At 43.8% G+C, this 21,812-nt stretch overlaps 1 protein-coding gene across 4 annotated transcripts in view; it reads left to right on the forward strand.

Annotated features, from left to right (window-relative positions):
- Nucleotides 1–21,809, forward strand: part of ttll5 (tubulin tyrosine ligase-like family, member 5) — a 45,814-nt gene extending 24,005 nt beyond the window's left edge. For 3 of the 4 annotated variants that reach the window (XM_069718567.1, XM_069718569.1, XM_069718570.1), the window contains 7 exons: nucleotides 244–831; nucleotides 911–1,098; nucleotides 3,533–3,648; nucleotides 10,024–10,222; nucleotides 13,677–13,879; nucleotides 17,224–17,306; nucleotides 20,165–21,809. In XM_069718567.1, the coding sequence (XP_069574668.1) occupies nucleotides 244–831; nucleotides 911–1,098; nucleotides 3,533–3,648; nucleotides 10,024–10,222; nucleotides 13,677–13,879; nucleotides 17,224–17,306; nucleotides 20,165–20,217 (1,430 nt within the window). In that variant the 3' untranslated portion in view covers nucleotides 20,218–21,809. The remainder of the gene's footprint in view (nucleotides 1–243; nucleotides 832–910; nucleotides 1,099–3,532; nucleotides 3,649–10,023; nucleotides 10,223–13,676; nucleotides 13,880–17,223; nucleotides 17,307–20,164) is intronic. The other variant, XM_069718568.1, reaches the window with a different exon arrangement.
- Nucleotides 21,810–21,812: the final 3 nt, after the last annotated feature.

Below are 21,812 nucleotides of genomic sequence, written 5' to 3' on the forward strand. Positions count from 1 at the left end.
TTTTCCCCATTTTATGTTCACTTTAGGTCTGGTTTAAGTACCTTTTAAGTACAGTAGATGGGAATTGTTTGGATTTGTAAACCCCCAAAAGAGTAAAGGGAAAAAGATTGAGTCATCTGGGGTGAAGAAAAAGGTCAGTTTCTAATGATTAGAGCTCATTGCGGGAAAATAAATGAGTGTCAGAGCCGAGGAATGGCTAACTGATGATAAAGGGAGCTCTGGCTTCTTTCCTCCTGTGAACAGCTGTGCCTGTGGCCAAAGAGGACTCCAGCACTCCAGAGTCCTCGCTGTCCACAGGGAAAGTCAGCAGTGAGAGTCAGTCTTATGTCCGCATGTTGCCCGGAGATCAACAGGCGGCGGTTATGACCGGCAGGAGCCAGTCGCATGTCCAGTCGTCTCAGCACTGCTCCGGTTTCCCCGTGACGTTGGACTGCATGCACATTGACATGCAGCGCTGCCCTCCTGCTCCGGCGTCGCTGCCTCTTCACTGTCCGCCACCGCCACCGCCCCCACCGCCACCACTGCCACTGCCACCTCCTCAGCCTCCGTCTTACGTGCAGTCCTTGGCGAAGTCTCACTACTGCCTCTCTCAGACCTTCTCTGAGCCTCCTGCATACACCTCCGCCCCTGTGATCACACAGCCAACAAGAGTGACAGGGACGGCTACATCCAGTGGCTCGAACACAATGACCACGGGGCCATCGACCAAGGTGCTCAGAAGGATCAAGTCCTTTACCTCATCCACATCTGGCTCTGGAACAGCCTCCTCCATCCCGAGTGCAGCGCACATCAAAAGCCAGAAGTTCTCTAGACCAACATCTGCAGGCCAAGGTAAACTTACCGCTACACATTCTGCTTGCTGCTTCAAATTCACTATGATGTTCTCACCTTTCGCTTTTTCTGTTTTCAGTCAAACGGAGGAGCAGTTCCAGTAAGCTCAGGTCAGACTCAGCAGGGACTTTCAGGGAGTTAAACTCTCTGTCTGCTCAGGCCCAGTCCAACCAGCAGGCCTTCATCTCAGCCCTGCAGAAACTGGCTGACAAGCAGGTGGCTCGCCACTGCACCAACTCCGGTCACATCAACCTGCTGACACAACACGTAGGTTTATTATACTTTTAACTTCTCTAGCCCACCGAGTCAACAGCTACAACTGCTTTGAATGTGGAGTTATTAAGCAGCTGTAAACTGATCTGTGTAATGTTTCTAGAGAGAGAAGAATCTGGCCCCTGTGCTGGAGTCTCTCACTGTGAGGTCTTTGATAGTTCTCTTTGTTGATGCGTAAACCTGGCTCAGACCCCACGCTGATTGGCGGCATCGAGCCGCTTACTCATTCAGCAGACCTGTTGGAGCCGGAGGGTCTGCTGCCTCGTACCGAGCACCTTCCTCCCACAGCCCTCAGCTTGCCCTGCAGTCTTTGGGATGGGGCTCGAATGGGGGCGGGTCTGGAGCTGGAGTTTGAAGCTGGCTGGCCTAAACAGTGGTGAGCCGCATCAAGCCTCGGCTCTGTGTGAGGTCTCATTATCAGATGCACCATGGGGGAGCGATTTCTGTTGATACTTAACAAGCAGCCACTGTTTTTTTTTCTAGTAATTGATGCTTATAAATAGAGGAATGTGGCAAATTGGCACTGAGCAGGGGAGTGGCAGCTTCACCTTGGCTCCATCACCACCTTCTTCTGCCGTATATAACCCCAAGATTTGGCCTTTGGCTTGGGCAGCCCCTCTACCATTCCTCCCTCCTCCTCCTGCTCCTCCTTCTTCTCCTCCTCCTCCATCATCTCCTTCTCTCCCTCTCTGGATGTTCTTCTGTCAGAGTTTCTTGTGATGGCACCAGACCACACAGACTGCATTTTTATGGCTTCCTTTCCACCGTACATTATTCTGTCTATCTGAGTGGTGTTTGCTGTATTTCCTGTGTGTAGTTAATCCTGGGCATGGCAGCAGTTTATTTTTCACAGTAAAATAGTCCAGTGTTTTGCACTTAACGGCTCAGGAGTATGTTCAGAGTTTTTTTTTTTTTTTTTAGGGCTCAGATTTGAAGTCATTAAATCACTTGCTGAACTAAATGGAGAACTTTGTAAACATGAACAACACCATGTTGCAGAGTTGACCTCTTAGGTTTAAGTAATTACTCTCTCATGCTAGGACACATATACAAAACAGAAACTGAAATTGAGGAAAGCCAGGCATGGTCACCATCAATAAAGTGGATTCACTGTGGGGCTGTGATTAGAGCGCCACAGGCTCTGGCACTGATGCAATACCGATATTAAGGAGTAAAAATTCCAACATCAATATATTGGACCATATTCTTTGTACATATATGTTGTATATACACACATTTTTTGCAATCATCCCTCAAGTGTGGTTGTCAAATACTTTTGACACTTGTAACAGAGATATGTAATAGAGGCAGGATATTTTACAGTTTATCATCTATACTGCCATCACTTCACTGGGAATTTTATAGTACTAAACAACTATTAAAAAAAAACCACAAATAGAACAATTTCTAATTTACCTAAAGCATCTAATTTTGCATTATGTTCTGTAAAAAAAAACGTTTTACATCAGCCAACATATAATGTATGACATTACTGATTCATTTGTGACAGGCCAATATGAGCTGATTGAATTTAAAAAGAAATCTGCTGGCTGATGCATTGGTGAGGCTCTAGCTGTGCATTGATATGATTGTGAATCCCTCCAGCATGATTATATCCAAGATATTATGATAAGATGTCCTTGTGATACTCAGCTAGACAAACCTGCATTGCAGATCTTAGACTATTGGTCATTATGCACAGTTACATACACTGGTCACTGTGCCTATTATGGGACATTTACTGTATATTCACATTTTGGTCTCTTGATATTTTAAACTACATTTTGTCCAACAGCCCAACAGCATTGGTGTCCACATATGTGTTTTAATTTCTTCACACTTTGGTCTCACACTAGTTCTAACACTTTGTAAGAATGCGACCAGTCTTCCTTAATAAGTAAACCAGAGCTGTAGCTGTGTGACAGCAGGCCGAACCATATTTTATGTCGTGCAAGCCTTGGCAGCTTTACAATTTTCCCATTGGACGTTTAGTACACAGGAGGAAATAAAGTAAATAAATCAGCACAGCAGTGTGATGAATTCTCCCATTAGATTCCACTGAATATAATTCCCAGGGTAGCACGGAGCAGTACAGAGGTGCATTTGCTACAGAAAGTGCTGATGTGGTTGTAAACACGTTTAGCCTGGCGAGTCATGATAACTGATTCTGTTGAGGATGGAGGGGGAGGGGGAAAGGGGGAAAGGAGACCACCGGGATTTAGTGCTGAGTGGAGACTAGCTGTGCCATGAGCTGTGTGTATATTTCACACAGCTCCTGATGTAGGGAGGAAGACTACTTAACACTATTCATCATATCTTATTCATTACGTCCATTTCTTTAGACGCTGCACTTAATACAGTAAGTTTAATGTTACATCCATATAAACATAAATGTCAGCTATTTGAAACTGAATCTCTCTTCCCACAGCTGACCAACCTGAACCTGGCAAACAGGATGCTGAGCAGAGAGAGTTTCACACTGAACCCTAAAGCAGCCACCACCCAGAGGCCGATGAGAGCCGTTCCCTCTGGAAGCAGCACGAGGTGAGTCCAAGGAAACGCAACATATACAAGGTCATTAAAATTCTCTCTCTCTCTCTTTCTCTCTCTCACTCCTCCCCCCCAGACATGTTTTTATCACTTTCAGTCAGAGTATTCTGCTTTGATTTACAATTTGGCTCTAAAACTTCAGTTATTTAGGGACAAATTCATCAAATTACATCTACTCCCTCATTTTGCAATCCACAGTCTATGAATATGCTCAATATATAATTGTTCCAAAAGTTTACCTGCTGGAGGAGGCCTCCTACCAGACTGCAAATTCCACTCACGGTGAATGTGCGCCAATTTCCACACATATTGTGACGTCACAAAATCATCGCGTACATTCAAATTTAAGGTTAATTAAAGATTTCCTCTTCTGCGAATGAGTTTGTAAACAGCCGTCCTTCATACATCTTTCTGCACATGAAACCTCAAACATTCAAGCACCTAAAAAAACCTTTTACTCTTGTTCCTTATCTCGGATGGACCCTGGATTTTAATTACTACCTTTAGGCGTTACCTTCCGATGTTTCACTTCAGTTTCTAAATAGTATATGCTGCGGATTTTTATTGGAGTTTGTGCTCATGGAAAGGATCACCTTGAATGCGTATGGGCGTTACATTTATGTGAAAATCAGTTTAAAGTGACTCACTTTTGCTTTGATCGCACGCTGCCTTTTTGCTGCCTTATAAAAGCATCACTAATACTTTTGGTCGAGTTTCACCATTGTGCACACGTGTGCTATTTATTTGCCCTTCCCTGAGGCAGCAGACAGAGAATAGTGCATTACAGTCTCAATGGGGTTCTGCTAGTGCCAAGGTAAACAGCATGTGCCTCCACAGACAGACTTTAGTTCAAGCTCCTGTGTTGATGTACACAGATGTTGGAGGCATTGATGTTTCAGTGTGACTGTGAATGAAGCCTGAAGTACTAAAATACTATTGTTGAATGTTTAACTTTAAGAAAGCGTCTTGTTCCGATCCTGAGATGATTTTAGCTCGTGAATATAGTTCATTCTAAAGCTAAAATCATCTTGGGATCGAAATTACTGTCCTGAGGATTTTCTGTCAGCTTTATACAAGTCTTTACTTTAGATGCTGAAATTGTGATAGACTACTTGGTCACACTCAATAGAATCTAAAGACCTTTTTAATGGTCTCCGGCAAAGTTTTAGCTTGAAGAGTGTTAGTCTTTGGAAAAGGGTTTCAGAGTGCCAACACCCCTCTGGGCAGGCTAGTTCAACTGCATGTCTGGAAATTGGCATTTTGTTTCCCTTTTAAATTGTGCTTTGTGGAGCTAAGTGGCAGTAGAATTGGCTCCTGAGCGCCGGCAGAGTGTGAAGCATGCTGGCAGCTTAAAGCGCTGTGTTGGAGGGGTGCTGGAGGCGGTGGTGCAATGTCAACACCCACAAAGTCTGAGCGCTCCAGGATCTCGCCTCTGCACCTATTGAAATTCCTCCTTCCTCACCCCTGTCACACCGCTCTGAGAGGAGGAGGAAGGAAACACAAGGACAGAAAGAGATCACATGGTCGTGGTGTGTGGTACCAGGCCAGGATTATAAACCTATAGGCGACTGAAGGTATTACTCATACATAGCATCAATGGTCTCCTCTTCTTCTGTTGATATGTGAGTGGCAATGCTTCAGACAGCTTGGCCCTGATCTTGGACTCTGTTTTTCCAGTCCAGCCCTTCCTTATGTATCGAGCTGTCAGGGAATTCCAGGAATGTCTGGCCTTTTCCTTTTTTAAAATGTTTTTATTTCCACAAACCAGGAAGAGACTTTTAATAGAATTTATAATTGTATGAACAGCTTGATCTAACTTTTTTTTTAATATGATACCGTGGAAACAGAAATCACATTTTGAGTAATCTTAACAGTGTGAGGGATCACATTTTACTGTTGTGATTATAGACATTTCCCTTTTACTTTTCATAAATGTTAGTTTGGGTTTAGCTTTCAGCTTTTTTTAAATTTAATTTTTTTTTTTTTTTTACCTCAGGACAGTAATTCCAATCTTTAAAAGGAAGAATATACAGTAGCTTTTGTTAAAAAAATTAAAATACATAACTCCCTTTATCAGTCCATTTGTCACTGGCCTGCAATACAAAAAGCTCTCTTGTGCTTCAGCTCTTTGTTTGGCGTCATATTGCGATGAAATGGCTTTAATAAGATATTGTCTTGATTTCATTCTCAACTCTGTTTCTTAAAACACAGAATTTCCTGAGTCCCCCCCCCCCACACCCGGGCTGATGGTTTGTGCCAAACATACTGAAACTGTTAAGCACACTGGCTCTTTAAGCAACCACAGGGGTGAAGTATGATGGGTTTCAAAGAGTAGCATGGCTCTTTGAAGTGCTGCTGCCAGGATCTACCAGGTATGCTGCATCAGCACTTTTTGGAGCGCCTCAGTCCAGTGTGCTGACAATCAGAGGGCTTTGAACGGTGCAGTACGTCTTCGTACAAACCACAGCTAACACACGGATCACTTCCGGCGTCAGATCTCCTGGTACACCTCTGATGATTTCCATTCAATGTGCTCCTGAATTAATGCGAGCTGTTTAAAACACTCAGACGGCAGGCAGTTAAACATTGAGACTGCTGCCAACCTCTAGAGCTGTTTGTTGTATTTGGTTAAATTATGAAATGTGTCGGAGACCCAGGTTTGACTTACATTTGGCTAATTTGGCTTTTCTTTCTTACTCACCTGGTCATGGTGGGTCCTCACCATTTGCCTCAGTTATGGGAATAGTCATTATTTAGCTGACCACGAGATTTGCCTCCCAATTTTCTTCTTGTACGTCCAAATAGCTGCAAAACCTTTATCTCTGCATTGTTATGTTCACTCCAGCTGAGTAGCAGCACAACCCTGCTCTGAAAGGGTATTTTTAGTTCTGTTCAATACTTGAGATTGATGTTTTACTTGGTCGAATTGTGTAAGGACATTCAGTACCATTCCAGAGGATTTTATGACAGCCCATTTGCTGAACCAACAATCCAACTAATCAGAAAAACTCTGCTGAAAATGTAAAAACTCTTTGATGGGGGACAAAGTCCCCACAAAATTGGTCCGATGTCTCTCTTCCTTTGAATTTAAAAGAGAAGACGTTTTTATTCACTTTGATTGAAGCCAGATGTGGTAATAGAAAGGAGAACCCTTAAGGTAAGAACGAGTGAAATTCCAATGAAAATAGATGTTGGTCGTTCAGCCGACACACACACCTTCACAGCAGTATTCAGTCCCACAGTGTGCAGTATTATTACATGTACTATATCATCCATTTTGCAGAGTGAATTAGGGACTGGGTTGCACATTTTTCTCAGTAAGTTTGTGTATAAAGCCCTTTGTATGGAACTTCTTAGTCACTACTGTCCGGTTTGAAATGACTACTCAATCAAGTTTCACCATTAAAAGCACCTGCAGTGCCATCCAGTGTAAAGCCTTAGCCATGTAAACAGGAAGTCGCTGCATGATGAGCTGTGACATCAAGTTAAATATGTGAAGTTCAGCTGCCAATCATTTTGGGATGTATCCATTTTTCTTATTTTGTACATGGAGAAATAGTTTCTACAGTTTAGAGTGTATAGGAAATATACATGTATGTCCAAAATCCAATCCATGCCCTTCTGAACTGTAATTTAAAATCTGCCCAGTTTCTTATTGAGTAGAGCTGAACTGAGTCATTTAACTGATTAGTTGTTTAAAAAAATATTCTCAGGCGCCAGCTTTTCAAATGGGGGATTGGCTGCTTCTCTCTGTTATATCATAGGGAATTAAAAGTTTTGGACTTTTTGTCAGACAAAACAACACATTTGAATTTCATTTGAAGTAATAGTTTGTTTGGTTTGTTTGACATTTGATAGAACAAACGGTTAATTGATTCATCAAATTAATTGACAATGAAAGCAGTTGTTAGTTGCTGCCCTGAACATGGATTTTAGTCAAGTATTATATTGGCTGTATGAAATTATTTACTTTTCAGTTTGAAAAGGAAATATTTGAAAGAAGATTTAAGGTTTTTTTACTCAGAAAAGTCATCAACCTGCTTTTTGGAACGGACCACTGTGAGATTTAACGCAGTGCTTATCGCTGCACTGACTGAAGCAGCAGCATCCCTCGCTACGCTGCACTCAACAAATTCAAATACTCGGCATTTGTTTTGTTTTTTAGGTACAGGTCTACTCTGTGTCACGATGCTGCGATGATACATGGTAAACAAACACTGGTTAATGGCTGGAAATACCGTCACAATCGTGAGGCGGCCGATGTTTACACTGACCAGGCAGGGCTTTCAGATACTCTGGCATGATGTCATCTCAAACGGTGCACTTTCCCACATTCACACCGAGTTAGATTGATGCCGCACATGTGCTCGACTTGCACTGCTGTGTTGTTCTACAGTAAGTTATATCAGCATATTAAAGGATGGCGAGCACAGTGGGGAGTAAGCTGACACCCACGAGCAGAAGTCCGGCAGGGAGGGAAGTCCCAGATAGTTGGAGCTCCACACGTGTGCTGTGATGAGAAACTCAGATGTAAAAACTGCTCTTCTCTCTTTCTCATTTCTTTTTTCCTCATTTCATTGGTTGCCGTGTTGGGCCGAAAATATAGGCCGTAGTGCTTCCCCCTGGTTTTAAAATCCATGCTGATGTGTTGTAGTTTTTTGTGAGGTGTTGTGTTGACGAGCCCTGTCTGACAAGGCTTCTACAGTGGCACTAAAAAACACGTGCTCTCGACCCGATATCGTAGGTTTTAAACCATATTCTAATAAAATGGTAGCACTGGAGGTCCCTGTGCTCCAGTGTGCAAACTGCAGCCAAGTTAAAGCAACTCAGAGCTGTAAACAAAGAAGGAGCTCTTGTTTTGTCTCCTGGCGTTGTAGGATCTCTGGTCTTGTGAGGTTCACAGACAAGCCTTTGTTTCCCCAAGCTAAAAAAACTGAATTGGCCCGCGGTCACACCAGTTGCTTTTGCAATATATTTGCTATTATGTGAACTGAGAAATGCATGGGCGGATAGCATGTTCACATGAGTTTAAGATCCCTTGTGTCTTTGTTTGGCCATATTTTTTTCACTTGAGCGACTTGAAGATTATTATCCCACAGTGTGCATTGTTGTTCAAGATTAATTGAATTCTAATTTTAGAGCTTATCATAGTTTGCTTCTAAAAATATTGTAGCTATTGTGATTTTAGGTCTGCAGTGTTTTCTTTAACTATAGACCAAAGGACAAATGTTATTGCTTGTAATGGGAGGAATTTCCAAGAACTGTTTTGTCATTAAGACCTCCAGGGATCCCATTTCTTCAGCTGTACGTGCATCTCTCTCTCCTTTTTTCTCTTTTACATTTTTCCTTGCAGCTCCCAATAGTGCTCTTTATGGCATTATTTTTGGCTGAGGCGGTATATATACAGCAGCACACCAGACTCCACATAGACTTAATTTAAGCATGTCTGAAGGGGAGGCTGGTCACCTCATTGCTTTAGCAGGGGCCAAAATGGAAAAAAAAAAAAGAGGCTGAAACGGGCTTAGTCCTAATGACAGATAATCCAGTTACAAACTCGTGGAGCTCGTCAAAAGGTTTGCTTTCCAGGTTGTGGCTTTGTGATGTGAATGGAACGTGAAGCTCGGGAAGTACTGAGGCAAAGAGGGAAGGTTTTTTAGTTCAGCCTATGTTTGCCACAGGCTTGCCCTCTACTTTGACTCTGATTTGCACACTTTGATTTGAGGCTTCTGCGGGTCCAGCGGTCGCCGGTTAGGATGCTGTCAGCCGGCAGTGTTGCATCTCAACATGTGGCGGGAAGTTAATTAGCTACTGTCACATCTCCGCCTCGAATCGATGGTAAAATAACTAACGAGGAAAAGATGTCGGCAGATGCTGTCACTGAAGCCTGCTCCGTTAATACACTTATATCTTTAAGTCAGGTGTGTCTTCTTTTAAGAGTACAGAGCACAAACCTGATGATGTCATCACTAACCCAATGACAACATTTTGTAACAATGCAATCATTTTAACATTAAGCTTGCACTCCTACCTCTTAATGTGTGCAATAACACTATTTTATCACAATGATTCTCCCCTCTCTGTCTTTGTCTGCTCTCCATGTGTGACCAAATGACCAAACGACTTCCTTGGTGACAAAATGTCCTTGAATAATCATGTATTTTTCTTCAGGGTGATGTTTGAGCTGCTTTTCAACATGAGCTTAAACCTTGTTAGATATTCAATGTGGAGTGCAAATATGATATTTAGCGAACACTAGTACACAGAACGTATTAACTGCAAACCATCACAGGTTTATCTGATTCAGAGGAGAGAGTGAATTTGAGTTTTTGTCTCACTTTTTCTCACTTCTCTTCATCCCTGCTCTCTAAGCCACAGGCTGCCGAAGGATGACGGGGGTCTTTGGGAGAGGCAGATGCAGAGTGCCTACAGCCTGGTGACTGGGGTGAACCCCACGCAGCACTACCAGCCCACCCCAGGAAGCTACCAGCTTCAGTTTGCTATTCAGCAGCTGCAACAACAGAGACTGAAGTCCCATCAGTTTGTGGACCAGAGCCACTGCAGACATCAGGTACATACAAGACACCGCACAGGTCTTTTGTTTGGTTTGTTGTTTTTATGATCACCATTCATCATTTTTAAAAGGGGATTCCCCGAACGTCCACAAAGCACACAGAGGTATTAGAGGTTGACTCTTATCTTCAAGTACGCTACAGCTGGACAGTGTCAGACACGCAGGTCCTTCAGGGGAAATATGGTTTTCCTTTTCACAACTGGCCGGAGTGTTTACGTTTGTTCTATTTTCTGTCATTTGCTGTTGACACCATTTTTATTTCTTATGCTCATGTTCCTATAGATATTTCAGACTCTGTATGAATAAATCTGGGCAAATTAGAACATGTTTTTCAGATCCTTTTGTTTTGGTTTGATGTTTTACTACAATATGTATAATAATGTATGAGAACTATGAAATTATAACTCATGAAAACCCTCATATTTGATATCCTCTAACCTAACCACAGCGCTGTCAAATATAGTACAAAACACACCCACATCAAGAGGAGAGCTTTCATGTTAGCATTAACAGAGCTATTCTGAGAATCTCCTTCCAAAGCACTTAACAGAATCATGTTTGTGTGGGAACATCTTCCTCATTCCTAGAGAGCCAAACATGACTCCTCACCCCGAGATTACGTTGTCTGGCTGAGTGACTCGACAAGGCTTATAATGGAGGGTGAGTAATCCAGGAACTCTGCCCATGAGGGCACCAGAGAGAGGCCCCGGCACCGTTTCCTGCATGAGCCTCACCAGTAGAGTTCATATCAGAGTTGAGCTCCATTTATGTTAACATTACAACGCAAATACAATTATGGAATATGATTTTCTCAGCAGTAGTAATGTAGCGATAAAAAGCTTTTTAGTCATGGCTGACTAGCCATGACAAATGTAATTTGGCTGTTTTTACAGGGCGATTGGAAAGGTAGAAAGGTCTCGGGCATTTTGCACAGTGTAATTTTAATACTGAAAAAAAAAAAAAGAGAGAGAACCTCCGTGTTTCTGTACATTTACTTTGAAAGAGGATCTTTTCACAGGAAGACTGTATTTATTCATTTTCCAGAGGATTTTGTGGAGTCAATCTATGGATGGAGCGTAATGGAGACAGGAGAGTGCCACGGGACAGGATGCACCCTCTTTTTCCGATCTGTCCTGAGTAATGCAGTTGTGCTCACGTCATTGTTTTTCATCGTCTTGGTTGGGCCTTAATTAATGCAATTGAGGTGATATTTCTCTTGGCTTGGTCTGGTGGCCTTACGCAAGCCACTTTATGAAAACGATCCCTTGCCTTTCTCCGTTTGTTCATCTTTTTCTTTTCCCATAGATTAAACACAATTGACCACATTGGTCAATCAAACTCCAGGCATTTGGAGGCAGGAAGATCTCTTACAATCTAAAAATGCTCTGTGGCATGAAGTGCTGCATATGTACAGTGCAGTACGCTCACTTTTAAGACAGAGTCATCCTGTTGTTCACCCTCATAAACTGAGGTCATAAGAAGGCTGACTCTGGATATGGTTGTCTCACCATCAAGTCAGACATCCCTCCTTAAAATCCTGGCCATCCCACCCGGTTTGTTCCGCCCACATGGGTCCTGTCTGGTTAGACCTCATCTTTCTTCGCAGAACGTGCACCTTGATTGGTCCAGGAATTAGTCAGTGACCTGACTCCCCTCTTTCGTGGCCTTATAGAGCGGCTTTGCTCTTTTTTGATACAAATGCACTTTGTATTCCTGAACTTTCTGGCTTTCCTGGTCTCACTTTGGATAAACTGGGGACACAAAAGGAAACATTTCATTGAATGTCAGTGTTTATGTACGCATGTGTGTGAGTGTGTACTTCTGTGAGAGAGAGAAAGACAGGGGTCTGTTCCGGCCCTCCAATCCACGTTCCAGTTACTGGGTGCAGACTGCACGGCTCCTCCACAGGCTTGGCCCCGGGCCACCTGGCAGCCAAAGAAAGGTGCCCTTCCTGGCCCCGCTCAAGCTGAATTGCGGCCATAGGCCTTGCAACCTGGAAACTCAGCTTCTCATTTATCAACACAGAAATTACATCAGATATTCCCTGTCACCCTGCCGACCCTTTGAACGGCTCCACCGTGAAGCTGGAAAACCATTAGCTTGTTAGATAGCCGTATAAAGCTGCAGAGAAAATAGCATGGACATGAGAGGTGGAAGGAATGTATGCAAGCATTCCCGAGCACTGCAAGGACAGAGTCAAACGTAGCTCTAAAATATTATTTTAGAAAGACAACAGTATTTTCCTCCTTCCCAAGCCTTTGAAAATATCTTGTATAAACAAATAAATAATGTTAAAAAAATTTGCTTTTCATTGCAGCCAAAAAACATTGAGCTCATTTTGACACTGGATGGCATTTCATTCATATCTGCACTAATTCATGTCAAGCACTTTGAATTTTCACCTTGATGACCAGAGGCTGCATTGTTTCCATGACCCGCTCATTCCAAATGTGATTACACTTCCTGAGGCCTCTTTTGGATTAGAATTTAACTTTATTTTGTCCTAAACAGACACCGCACACGTGCAAAGTCCCAAACTCAGGCCACCCTCTGATACAAGCAATAGCAAATACTACTTATTTCTCTTGCTGGATGGATGTATTCTGGACATCCTCTATGGGCAGAGCGTGCAGCAGATAATTTAGATTTATGCTAATTTGAAATGCGATTAAATATTTCAATCACGCAGCTCTTCTAGACTTTCCAAATGTCAGTGGACGTAGGCATGGCGAGAGAGGTTTTGTAATTACTCTCGCTGGCAGAGGAGGGAGATCAAAGTTCCACACTGCAGGTTTGATGAAGGTATTAAGACGTTTGTTCTGAGCAGCTTTGGTATTTGAGGCAAACAGAGCGCAGTAGATTCAGACTCACGTAGAAGTAATAAAGTTGTGTTGTGTAAGAATGTTTCAAATTATGCATCAAAAACAGATCTTGAGGTTACCAGAAAATAGAGAATATAGATTGTGGGTCATTATTATCATTAGTCATTAGTAATGGTGTGGAAATTGTAAGCATACTTATGAAACTGTTATCCAAAGTTTCAAAGGTAGTTCGAGCTCAATTGCTGTTGTAGATCTTTTTTCAGTAATGAGTGCTTATGAAATCTCAATATTTGGTATATTTCACAACAGTTTGCACATTGATGCAGACACATATTGTAGAGTCATTAATCCCTCGGGAATTGGTCCACCGGGATGCTTCTAGTATCAAGAATCCTGTTGTTTAATTGTAAGCTTCAGGCTTTTAAGGATAAAATGATCAAAAGTAATACAGACATGATAATAATGGCTCCAGTGAATATGTTCATCACAGGATTATTAAATGTTGACTATTGAGTAGTCGTTGTCCCTGAAGATTAAACTACAATCAAAGTAGACAATCAGGAGTCGTTTGATTGTTGTAATAATTTAATCTTAATAAATGACAGTTGTCTGTTTTGTTTCTTTCTCAGGCTCAGTTTCCAGACCAGACAAGTGCTCCACACACTCAGGCTTCCACAAAATCATCCAGCTGCCCTCCACCCAGCCTCCACGTCCGGCCCAGTCACAGCCACGGCCACATCCAGACCTGTGTCAGCCCGGTTCTCGCTCCAAAGCCTCCCAGCAGCGCCCGAGAGGGTCAGATCAGGAAAACAGCAACGAAGCGCCTCATCAAGTAAGACCAGCCTTGAAGCACAGTCAGCGTATTTACTCCTAATGCTGTTTAAATCGAGTATTACTGTAAGTTTAACAGTCACCACTTAATTTATACCACATTAAGTGCAGCGGGTAGGGGAGAGGAGGAGGGAGATGGTGGGGGGGGCATATGTTAGCCCCCGCTCGGGTTCATGGGATTCAGTGAGTTCAAGAGGACGTGGTTCATGCTAATGAGAGTTAGAATATGCGTGTAGTGGAGGACTCCCACTCATTTTGGCCGCAGGGTGTATCTGCCTGCTCGGTAAACAACCTCATCACAGGCTTGATTTCTGCCTGAACCGTAAACAGAGCGCGGTTCAGTGGAAGGGCCTGGGCTCCGAGCGCTGTTCAAATCCTGTTTGGTTTGGAGATAAGCTGAAGACTACAGAAGGAAAAATAAAAGGAAAGGAGTGAAAAGGCTGAACTGCCAGCTGTTTCCCTCACTTTATTTTATGATTTTATTACTGCAACATCTGGAGACATTACACAACAACAGCAAATGTTCGTGATCGCGGCTGATTGTTTGTTTAAAGCATGCCGTTGCAGTCGTGAGGGCCTCTTCACACTTGTTTAATGTGGAAGAGGAAGGGACACAACTGGACCGGAACACAGACTGTTTTTCTAGCGTTTGACTTAATCCCTCACAGCATGTGAATTATCCAACAATCTGACAGTCCACCTCTCTGTGGGACTTAATTCATTCAGTGCAACTTTGCAGGCCTGCCGCTGAGACTGAGAGCGAAAGCCCTCGCTCTGCCTTCAGTCATCTCACTCGACTGGACAAACTGCACCTGGCAAGTGAGGAGTTAAGAGGGCAGGCGTAGGGGTTGCAGAGTAGGTTAGGGCGGCCGGGTAGGTGCTGTGTTTGCTCCTGTGTGTGTGTGTGTGTGTGTGTGTGTGTGTGTGTGTGTGTGTGTGTGTGTGTGTGTGTGTGTGTGTGTGTGTGTGTGTGTGTGTGTGTGTGTGTGTGTGTGTGTGTGTGTGTGTGTGTGTGTGTGTGTGTCTTCGTCTTCCTGGCAGTTGCAGTGTTTACCCTCTGCATGTGGAATTCCTGAGCCCCCTCACACTCTCCTCTGTCCTGCATTTTTGTGGTCGACCAGTGTGACAGGGGAGAGTGTGGGAAAAACGGAAGCTTCAGGACCAAAAAATGCGCTGATGGAAACAATGAAAAGAAAGAATAAAGAGAAGGGGGGAAAAGAGAGAATGACAGAGGGAAGTAAACTGTGCAGGAGAGCAGAGATGATTGTTTGCAGATAATGGTGGGATAATAAGTTGCTTCCCTTTATTTCCAGTGCTTATTCTAGGGGAAACTCAATACCTGTGTTATTGAGGCACATCTGAAATGCATAACAGAACCACTGTGCCGGGTGTGTTCACGCAGGTAAAGGTTATCCAGCCCTTCAAACACATTAGACAACTGTACAAATGATACAAGTATACTGGCACTGACTTCACCTAGTTTTCCCTTTAGGAACACGCCGCTGATGATGGTTGACAGTTGTTTGTTGAATCTGTTCAATAGAATGACATTTTGCTTTTTGCTCTTGTTTAGAAATGGAGTTGAGATTTCTGTTGATGCAGCCCAAAGATTTCCTCTGTTTAGAAGACCTCAAGAGAAAATCCAACAAGAGTGCTTTCCACTGACTTTTGTCTGAAAGGGTTGACTGTTGTCCAGTGATTTCGACAAAGTGACAAGTCAGCATTCACTTTCAAGTAAAGCTGAGTAGACTTTGGCTCTGACCGCAGAAACTCTCTGTGCTCTGTGCCTTTGGTTCTAAGCTCAGCTAACATACAGCACACTTGCTCGAAGCAAATGTGCAGCATGTTGGTATCGTACTGAACCGGGCAGGGCGCTCTCTGCTCTATCAACACACCCCAGCTGCCAACTCAAGGAGCTGCAAGAGCTCAAAGTGGTATGACTTCAGTGAAGGCTTTGAAATTAGCAATTTGTAACACAAATAAATGAGCCTGTTTGGTATTTTGTTTGCAAGGTTTGGTTAGTCGCAGCTGTAACTACGGAAACCCAGGCTGTCGTGTGGCATTACTAATAGGGTGACAATTACAGCAGCACCATTAACGTCAGCCTCGCTGCTGCTTTCACTCCCTATTAATCAGCCACAACAGTAGTTATTTTCACAGGATACTGTATACACACAGAAGCTGCCAAACGTGTGTTTATGGTTAAACTTTATCCCCCATTTGGTCAGTGTGAGTAACATTAAAGGCCCACTAACTACCTGAGCGCACAGAGTAAAGCTGCACTTCAGCTCTGTTTGCATAAGAACTTCAGCTCCGTGTGAGGAGTGTGAAATTTAAAACTTTTGGGCTCATGTATCATCTGCGCACACTGCAAAGTTCAGAATCAGCTCTCACCTGCAGTGTTTCTGGCTCATGACTCCTGAAGTGACAGAGCGAGACAATGTTGACAAAGAAAGCGATGTGAAGAGCCCTGAGGTCAAGTTGCCCCCACCACCACCCACCACCGCCCCCACCCTCTCAATATGAAAGAGGTTGCTTCCTGTCGAGGTATGCCACGCTTTAAGTGGCCCAGTTCTATTTGTGGTTGTGTAATGGTATGAAAGAACAACTGTGCAGCCCCTTACAAGGAGGCAGTGTGTACCCTCATTACCTTATTAATGCTCCTTTGGCAAGCTGCTGTTCTGGGGCAAGAGGTTAATGCCAGCTAAGCTTTATTTATTGTTCCCCCTAAAAAAATGCTCAACAGATTTAATGTATAAGGTTACAGACATGTCTGCTCCTGCTCTATGCCTCAGTAGTTCTTATAATGGTTTTCTCTGTGAAAACACTGTGTTTACTGTATTTAAAGGCCCGGTGTAATTCCTTGTCTGTGATCTTCAGGCTTATGCACGGAGCCCTGTAGGATAAACCTGCAGTATATGGCAGACTGTAGCCATACGTTCCCTTTCTGTCTGCATCTTTTTCCCACAGGTCGGCACAGTCAGTAATCACCACGGTGATCTTGGCAGTGTCACCATCACATCACCCGGGACAGGTAGCAGGAATTTCTCCCCTTCTCGTCACAATAGCTCCTGACAGGCTCTCAGTAAACACCTCGCCTCCACCGACCGCTCCCAAAGAGCAACTGTTTGAAACCGACTTGTTCTGTCAGAAAGTTCCTCACCAGCAGTTACCTTTATGTATCTATCCTGATATTTACCTCAGCGTGGAACAACGGAACGATCCCAGCGAGGTGTCCCACGGCTTTAAATGACGACTGTGAAGATGAGCAATGATCTTTGAAATACAGTTTGTTTCTGCGTCATGATCACGTCCCGTGTTTTTCTTCCTGTGTGTGATTAACAGGCAGACGTCCTCGGAGAGTTCGGCCGGTGGGACGGCGTCCGGCGGCCAGCAGGTGGTCTACGAGGCCATCTGCGCTAAAACGGGTGGGTTTGATGCTGCAGTTCTGCATATGTTTAACACTACGCTGTGGTCCTCAGGCAGGAGGGGAAGTTATGCCGTTTCTCCGCCAGCATCAGCGATTACAGCCAGGCATAGTGCACATTCCCCATGGAGGACTGATAAACACCACTGGATATTTTTACCCTGCTCCTGCTTGTCAGCTGAGTGCAGGATGTGTAAATGTATTTTGCAGACTGTAAATAATAACGGCATTGTCCTATTAATAAAAAGTGAACGCACTCTAATTACAGTCTCGTTAGATGAGGGATGTTTTATGTTCCGGCGGCTCTCAAAGGACCTCTTAAAGTAACAATCTCAAAGATGTCTTTGGCGGCACCTGTGGAGATAAACGGTAATTGCAGCTGTGTTTTTGGACTTTCACTTCCCAGAGATTCAAACAGAGTCACCTGTATGATATCTTGTCTTTTTCTTTGGATTTGCACTTGTTTTGGAAGTTTCGTCATACGTAGTCGTCGATCTTTTCGACTTTCGGTCTCCTCGCAACGTTAGCAAATACCAGAAAAATCTGTATGCCTCTCCTTCTTATTCTTCTTTGTCTTCTTCTACAGTATTTTGCTCCACACATAAAAATCTTTGAGATAATTCCTTTAAGAGTTTAAATGTAGAGGGGTTAAAGCAGCCAGATGGACACAAACAAAATTTCCAGCAATTTTCTGTCTGATTGTATTTTCTGCATCCAACACCAGTGGTCGGATTACTGAAGGATGAAGAGGGATCGCAGTGGAGAAATCTTCAGTATTTTGTAATGAGAGCCAGTGATGGGAAAACTTTGGGCATTCCCATCTGTTGACCATTCCCACGTAGTCGTGATTACGATCCATCCTACGAATGCCGTCCCGCAGAAATCACACCTCTCACGAGAGAAACGACAAATTGCGTCTCCGAGTTTGTGGGTTCACGCTCGCTCACGTGTGTTTCGTCATCCTGACATATTTCCACAGCTCTTTTCCATCCTCGGCGAAGTGTTGAGCTTACTGCAGTAACGTTGATATTAAGCAGTTTGTGCACACATCTGTTTGTCTGATTAAGGCCTTTTTTTTTCAGAGACCTACTGTACATTAGCAAATCAGGCCCCTCCTCACATCATGTGGGTGTCACAGTCAAGGGATCAACTTGTTGGAAAAATACAGTAGCTGTGCGTTGACCCCCCCCCCCCGCCCGCCCCACCTCACACAAAGACACTCACACACACATCTGAAAAAGATGTGTGTGTGTCTGTGTCCCCCACCCCCACCCCCGCCCCCACCCCCCGCCCCGCCCCACCCCGCTCCAAACTATGAAAGCTGGCCGAGGTTAACAAACATCTTATAAACTCATCAATTACTGTAACTGGATCCTTTGGGAGCAGCTTCTGAATTTCATGAATGCATTTTTTCCGTCGTTCGGGGTGCACGGGGTGGGGGTGCGGGGGTGTGTGTGGGGGTGTGTGTGGGGGGGTGGGGGGGGGGGCACACGCTTCACTCTATAAAAAAAACCCCGTCTGAAACAAAAAAAGAAACCTCGCGAGCAGTTAGCAGGGCAGGTTTAACCATGCATTGAGAATGGGACTGTGAGCTGAACAGAGATGCAGTGTGGTGTTTTGCAGGGGCGGAGGGTGTTATTAAAAGGGGGCACGGCCTTTGTGGAGCTTAGAAGTGCGTCAGGTCCTTCTGCCTGCCCAGTGTACCTTTGTAGGGAGATGACTGAGCTCCCCTGATTGACTCTGACAGGCAGTTAGAGCGAGTCCAAACGGAGAGCATTCTCTATGATCAGCTGTCAACCATCATTAATCACACTCGCCCTTTATCTCTCTCTTGTGCGCTCTCTTAATCTCTTCCTCCCTTCGCTCATATAACTCTCCCTTTATCCACTGAAAACTTTTCCTGCCCCCTCCCCTCCCCTTCTTTCCCCACTTCTTCTTCTGTGTTGATTTTTGACGTGACACGAGGGCAGGATTTTGATGAGGACCCACCAAAGCCTACAAAACTAGATTATATCGGCCACATGTGTTCGACAAAGCTTCCCTTGAAGTTTCCTTCGAGTTCTCGGTGACTGAGGAGATTTATTGCTGGAGTTTGAGAAGGAAATGAATGCTGCACTTGTGCCTTTTTAACGGGAGTCTGATCATCTTAGGCCTCTCTGTCAAAATAAAAGTGGGAAAGGAAGATAACTTTTGGCTGACATTTTCGTTTCAGATATATTATGAAAGTTAATGGATGTTTGATTTGTCACCGAGTCTCTCTTCTTAAACAATGTATTTTTCTAGGTATTTCTTTTTAGAAAATATGATTCAGTGTAAAAACCTTTTGAGCAAATTGCTGTATTTCAAATGCAAGGTGATGATTAACGAATATGATATTACTGTTATACTTTTTTAATCTTTCAGGCTAGTTTGTGTCTTTTTTTTTTTTTTTTTCGGATCATTTTTGTAGTTCGGTGTCGTTTGGGGTTGGGGGAGAATATCGTCCCTTCATCTGTCTTTTGCTGAGCTAGAGGAAGCCACTTCCAGCGGCGGTCATGTCATCGGATTGGAAGTCAGGGAGATGTTTTCGTTTTGCAGTTCAGTCCGGCTCCACGGAGTAAAAGAGCACCAAAACAAACAGAGTGCGGAGAGGGAATGAAAGGGAATACTGTTTGGGAGCACAAACACGGCAGCTCGAACTGTTCTTGGAATGCCTTTTCTACTGGATACCTGGCTGCATGCCAGGCGATAGGATGAGGGGCGAGGGGGCTGCAAGTGAAGGAACGGTGGACATCCTTTAAATGTGCTTTTTTTTGTTGTTTTTAACCTCTTTTTGAAAAAGAAAATTAAAAAAAAAATTCTTTGGTTTCGCCCTCCCAGGTCTCTCTGTGTACCGCAAGCTGCTCCAGGGCCAGGAGCCCGCTCACAGATGACAGGAAGGCGACCAGAGGCCCGTCCTGCCACTCTGCCGGCCTGACAGGTGTCTCTGCATGTAACCACATCTCACGGAGGTATATTCTGGGAAAGGACAACAAATAAAAGTATGGCAAACATTGGACAAGGTCCTATTAATTTCCTTGTGATACAGCCGCAGACATGCGAGAGGTCAGTCTGCCAGGCCAGGAATGCCCTGCTTTGACGCAGGTTGGGATTTTGTTGCGCAGCTCCACCCCCTCGCCTCCCCCTCCTCCCCCCATCGCCCTTGGCTACAATCTGTCTATATCCCAACAGTTGCCCTCATTCTCTTCATGCTACTGATGCCACAGGAAGATTTCACTGACAGATAGCCTTCAGCAGATGGTTCTTCATCCCTGTTGGTATTTTAACTGCAGGATTCAGGGGTTTTACCCTGTGCTCAGTGGCATGTGCACCCCCCTCCCCCCAACCCCTCCCCCGGCCATACATGTAGATTTCTCTTCCTGCACAGAAAATAAATCAGTGGGGGTGGGGGGGTAATGGGAGACTTCTTTTGAGTCTTTGACATGTATTGTAGAGACTGTCTGAGCAGCTTCTCATCTTACTGTTGTGAATGGTGATCACGCAGAGAAATCCCTTTCATGCAGGAAACACTCTCGACTCCTCTGACAGTTGCCAAATCAGACTCCATGCTTATTGCCTACAGATGTGTTAAACTGCATCCTTTTTTTTTTGGTAGGCTTGATAAGGAAATTCTGATTGTCAGAGCTTAAATATGATTGGTTGTTGCCTTGTTCCCTATTTACAAGGAGGACGTAACACCGTTGCAGGGATGTTCAAGTTTCATGTCAGCTTGTGATTATTCCTGTGAACTGTTGTCTGTCCTGAATGGACCAAATTCAATATTTTTGTTTTTACAAGTAAATTATTGTGATGGCATCGATGTTTATTTATCGTATATTGTCCACCAAAAGTTCTCTCTGGACATTTCTGTAGCTCAAAGCATAACGTAAAGAGGAATTATGGTTGTACAGACCTGTAATGAAGCTAATGCTGCACCAGCAGACCAATATCGTCATGGATGCTCTGTTGCTTGGGACCATATAGTGAGTTCACTCAGGGGTGTATTAGTAGAATTGAAGATGTATGTTTTATGTCAGTACATTCACCATATGTTTATGATGACTTTGTCAGAAATACTTGAATTTTGTGCATGACTTCTCATATCAGCTGATGATTTATCATCAGGGTGACTCTGCACAGACTGTAGTTTTTAATGCAGAGCTGGATTTACAGACTATGCTGATGGTTTTGTAACGTGTGTGTGATCGATGTTAAAGTCCATTCCCGTTAAAGCCAGTGCATGCTGCTGTATTACAAGACTCCAACAGCAGAATCCAAATCAATGTGTATAATCTACTGTGGTGATACGTTGTTTACAGTACATTGTTCAAACTTGATTGTTTACGTGCATGGAAATGTGATATTTTTTTGGACCATCAAGGCAGTTTGTAGCAAAAACAAAAACAAAACATTGAAGTGAAGTGAAAGCCGAGAAAACATTAAACATGACGCCTGTGTCAATAAATGTGTTTGTTTCTTTGCTCAATCA

This window comes from Brachyistius frenatus, unplaced genomic scaffold (genome assembly GCF_029030835.1).
Source record: "Brachyistius frenatus isolate BFR_SWC_R1_liver_20210118 unplaced genomic scaffold, ASM2903083v1 Contig_193, whole genome shotgun sequence".
NCBI classification, from domain to species: domain Eukaryota; kingdom Metazoa; phylum Chordata; class Actinopteri; family Embiotocidae; genus Brachyistius; species Brachyistius frenatus.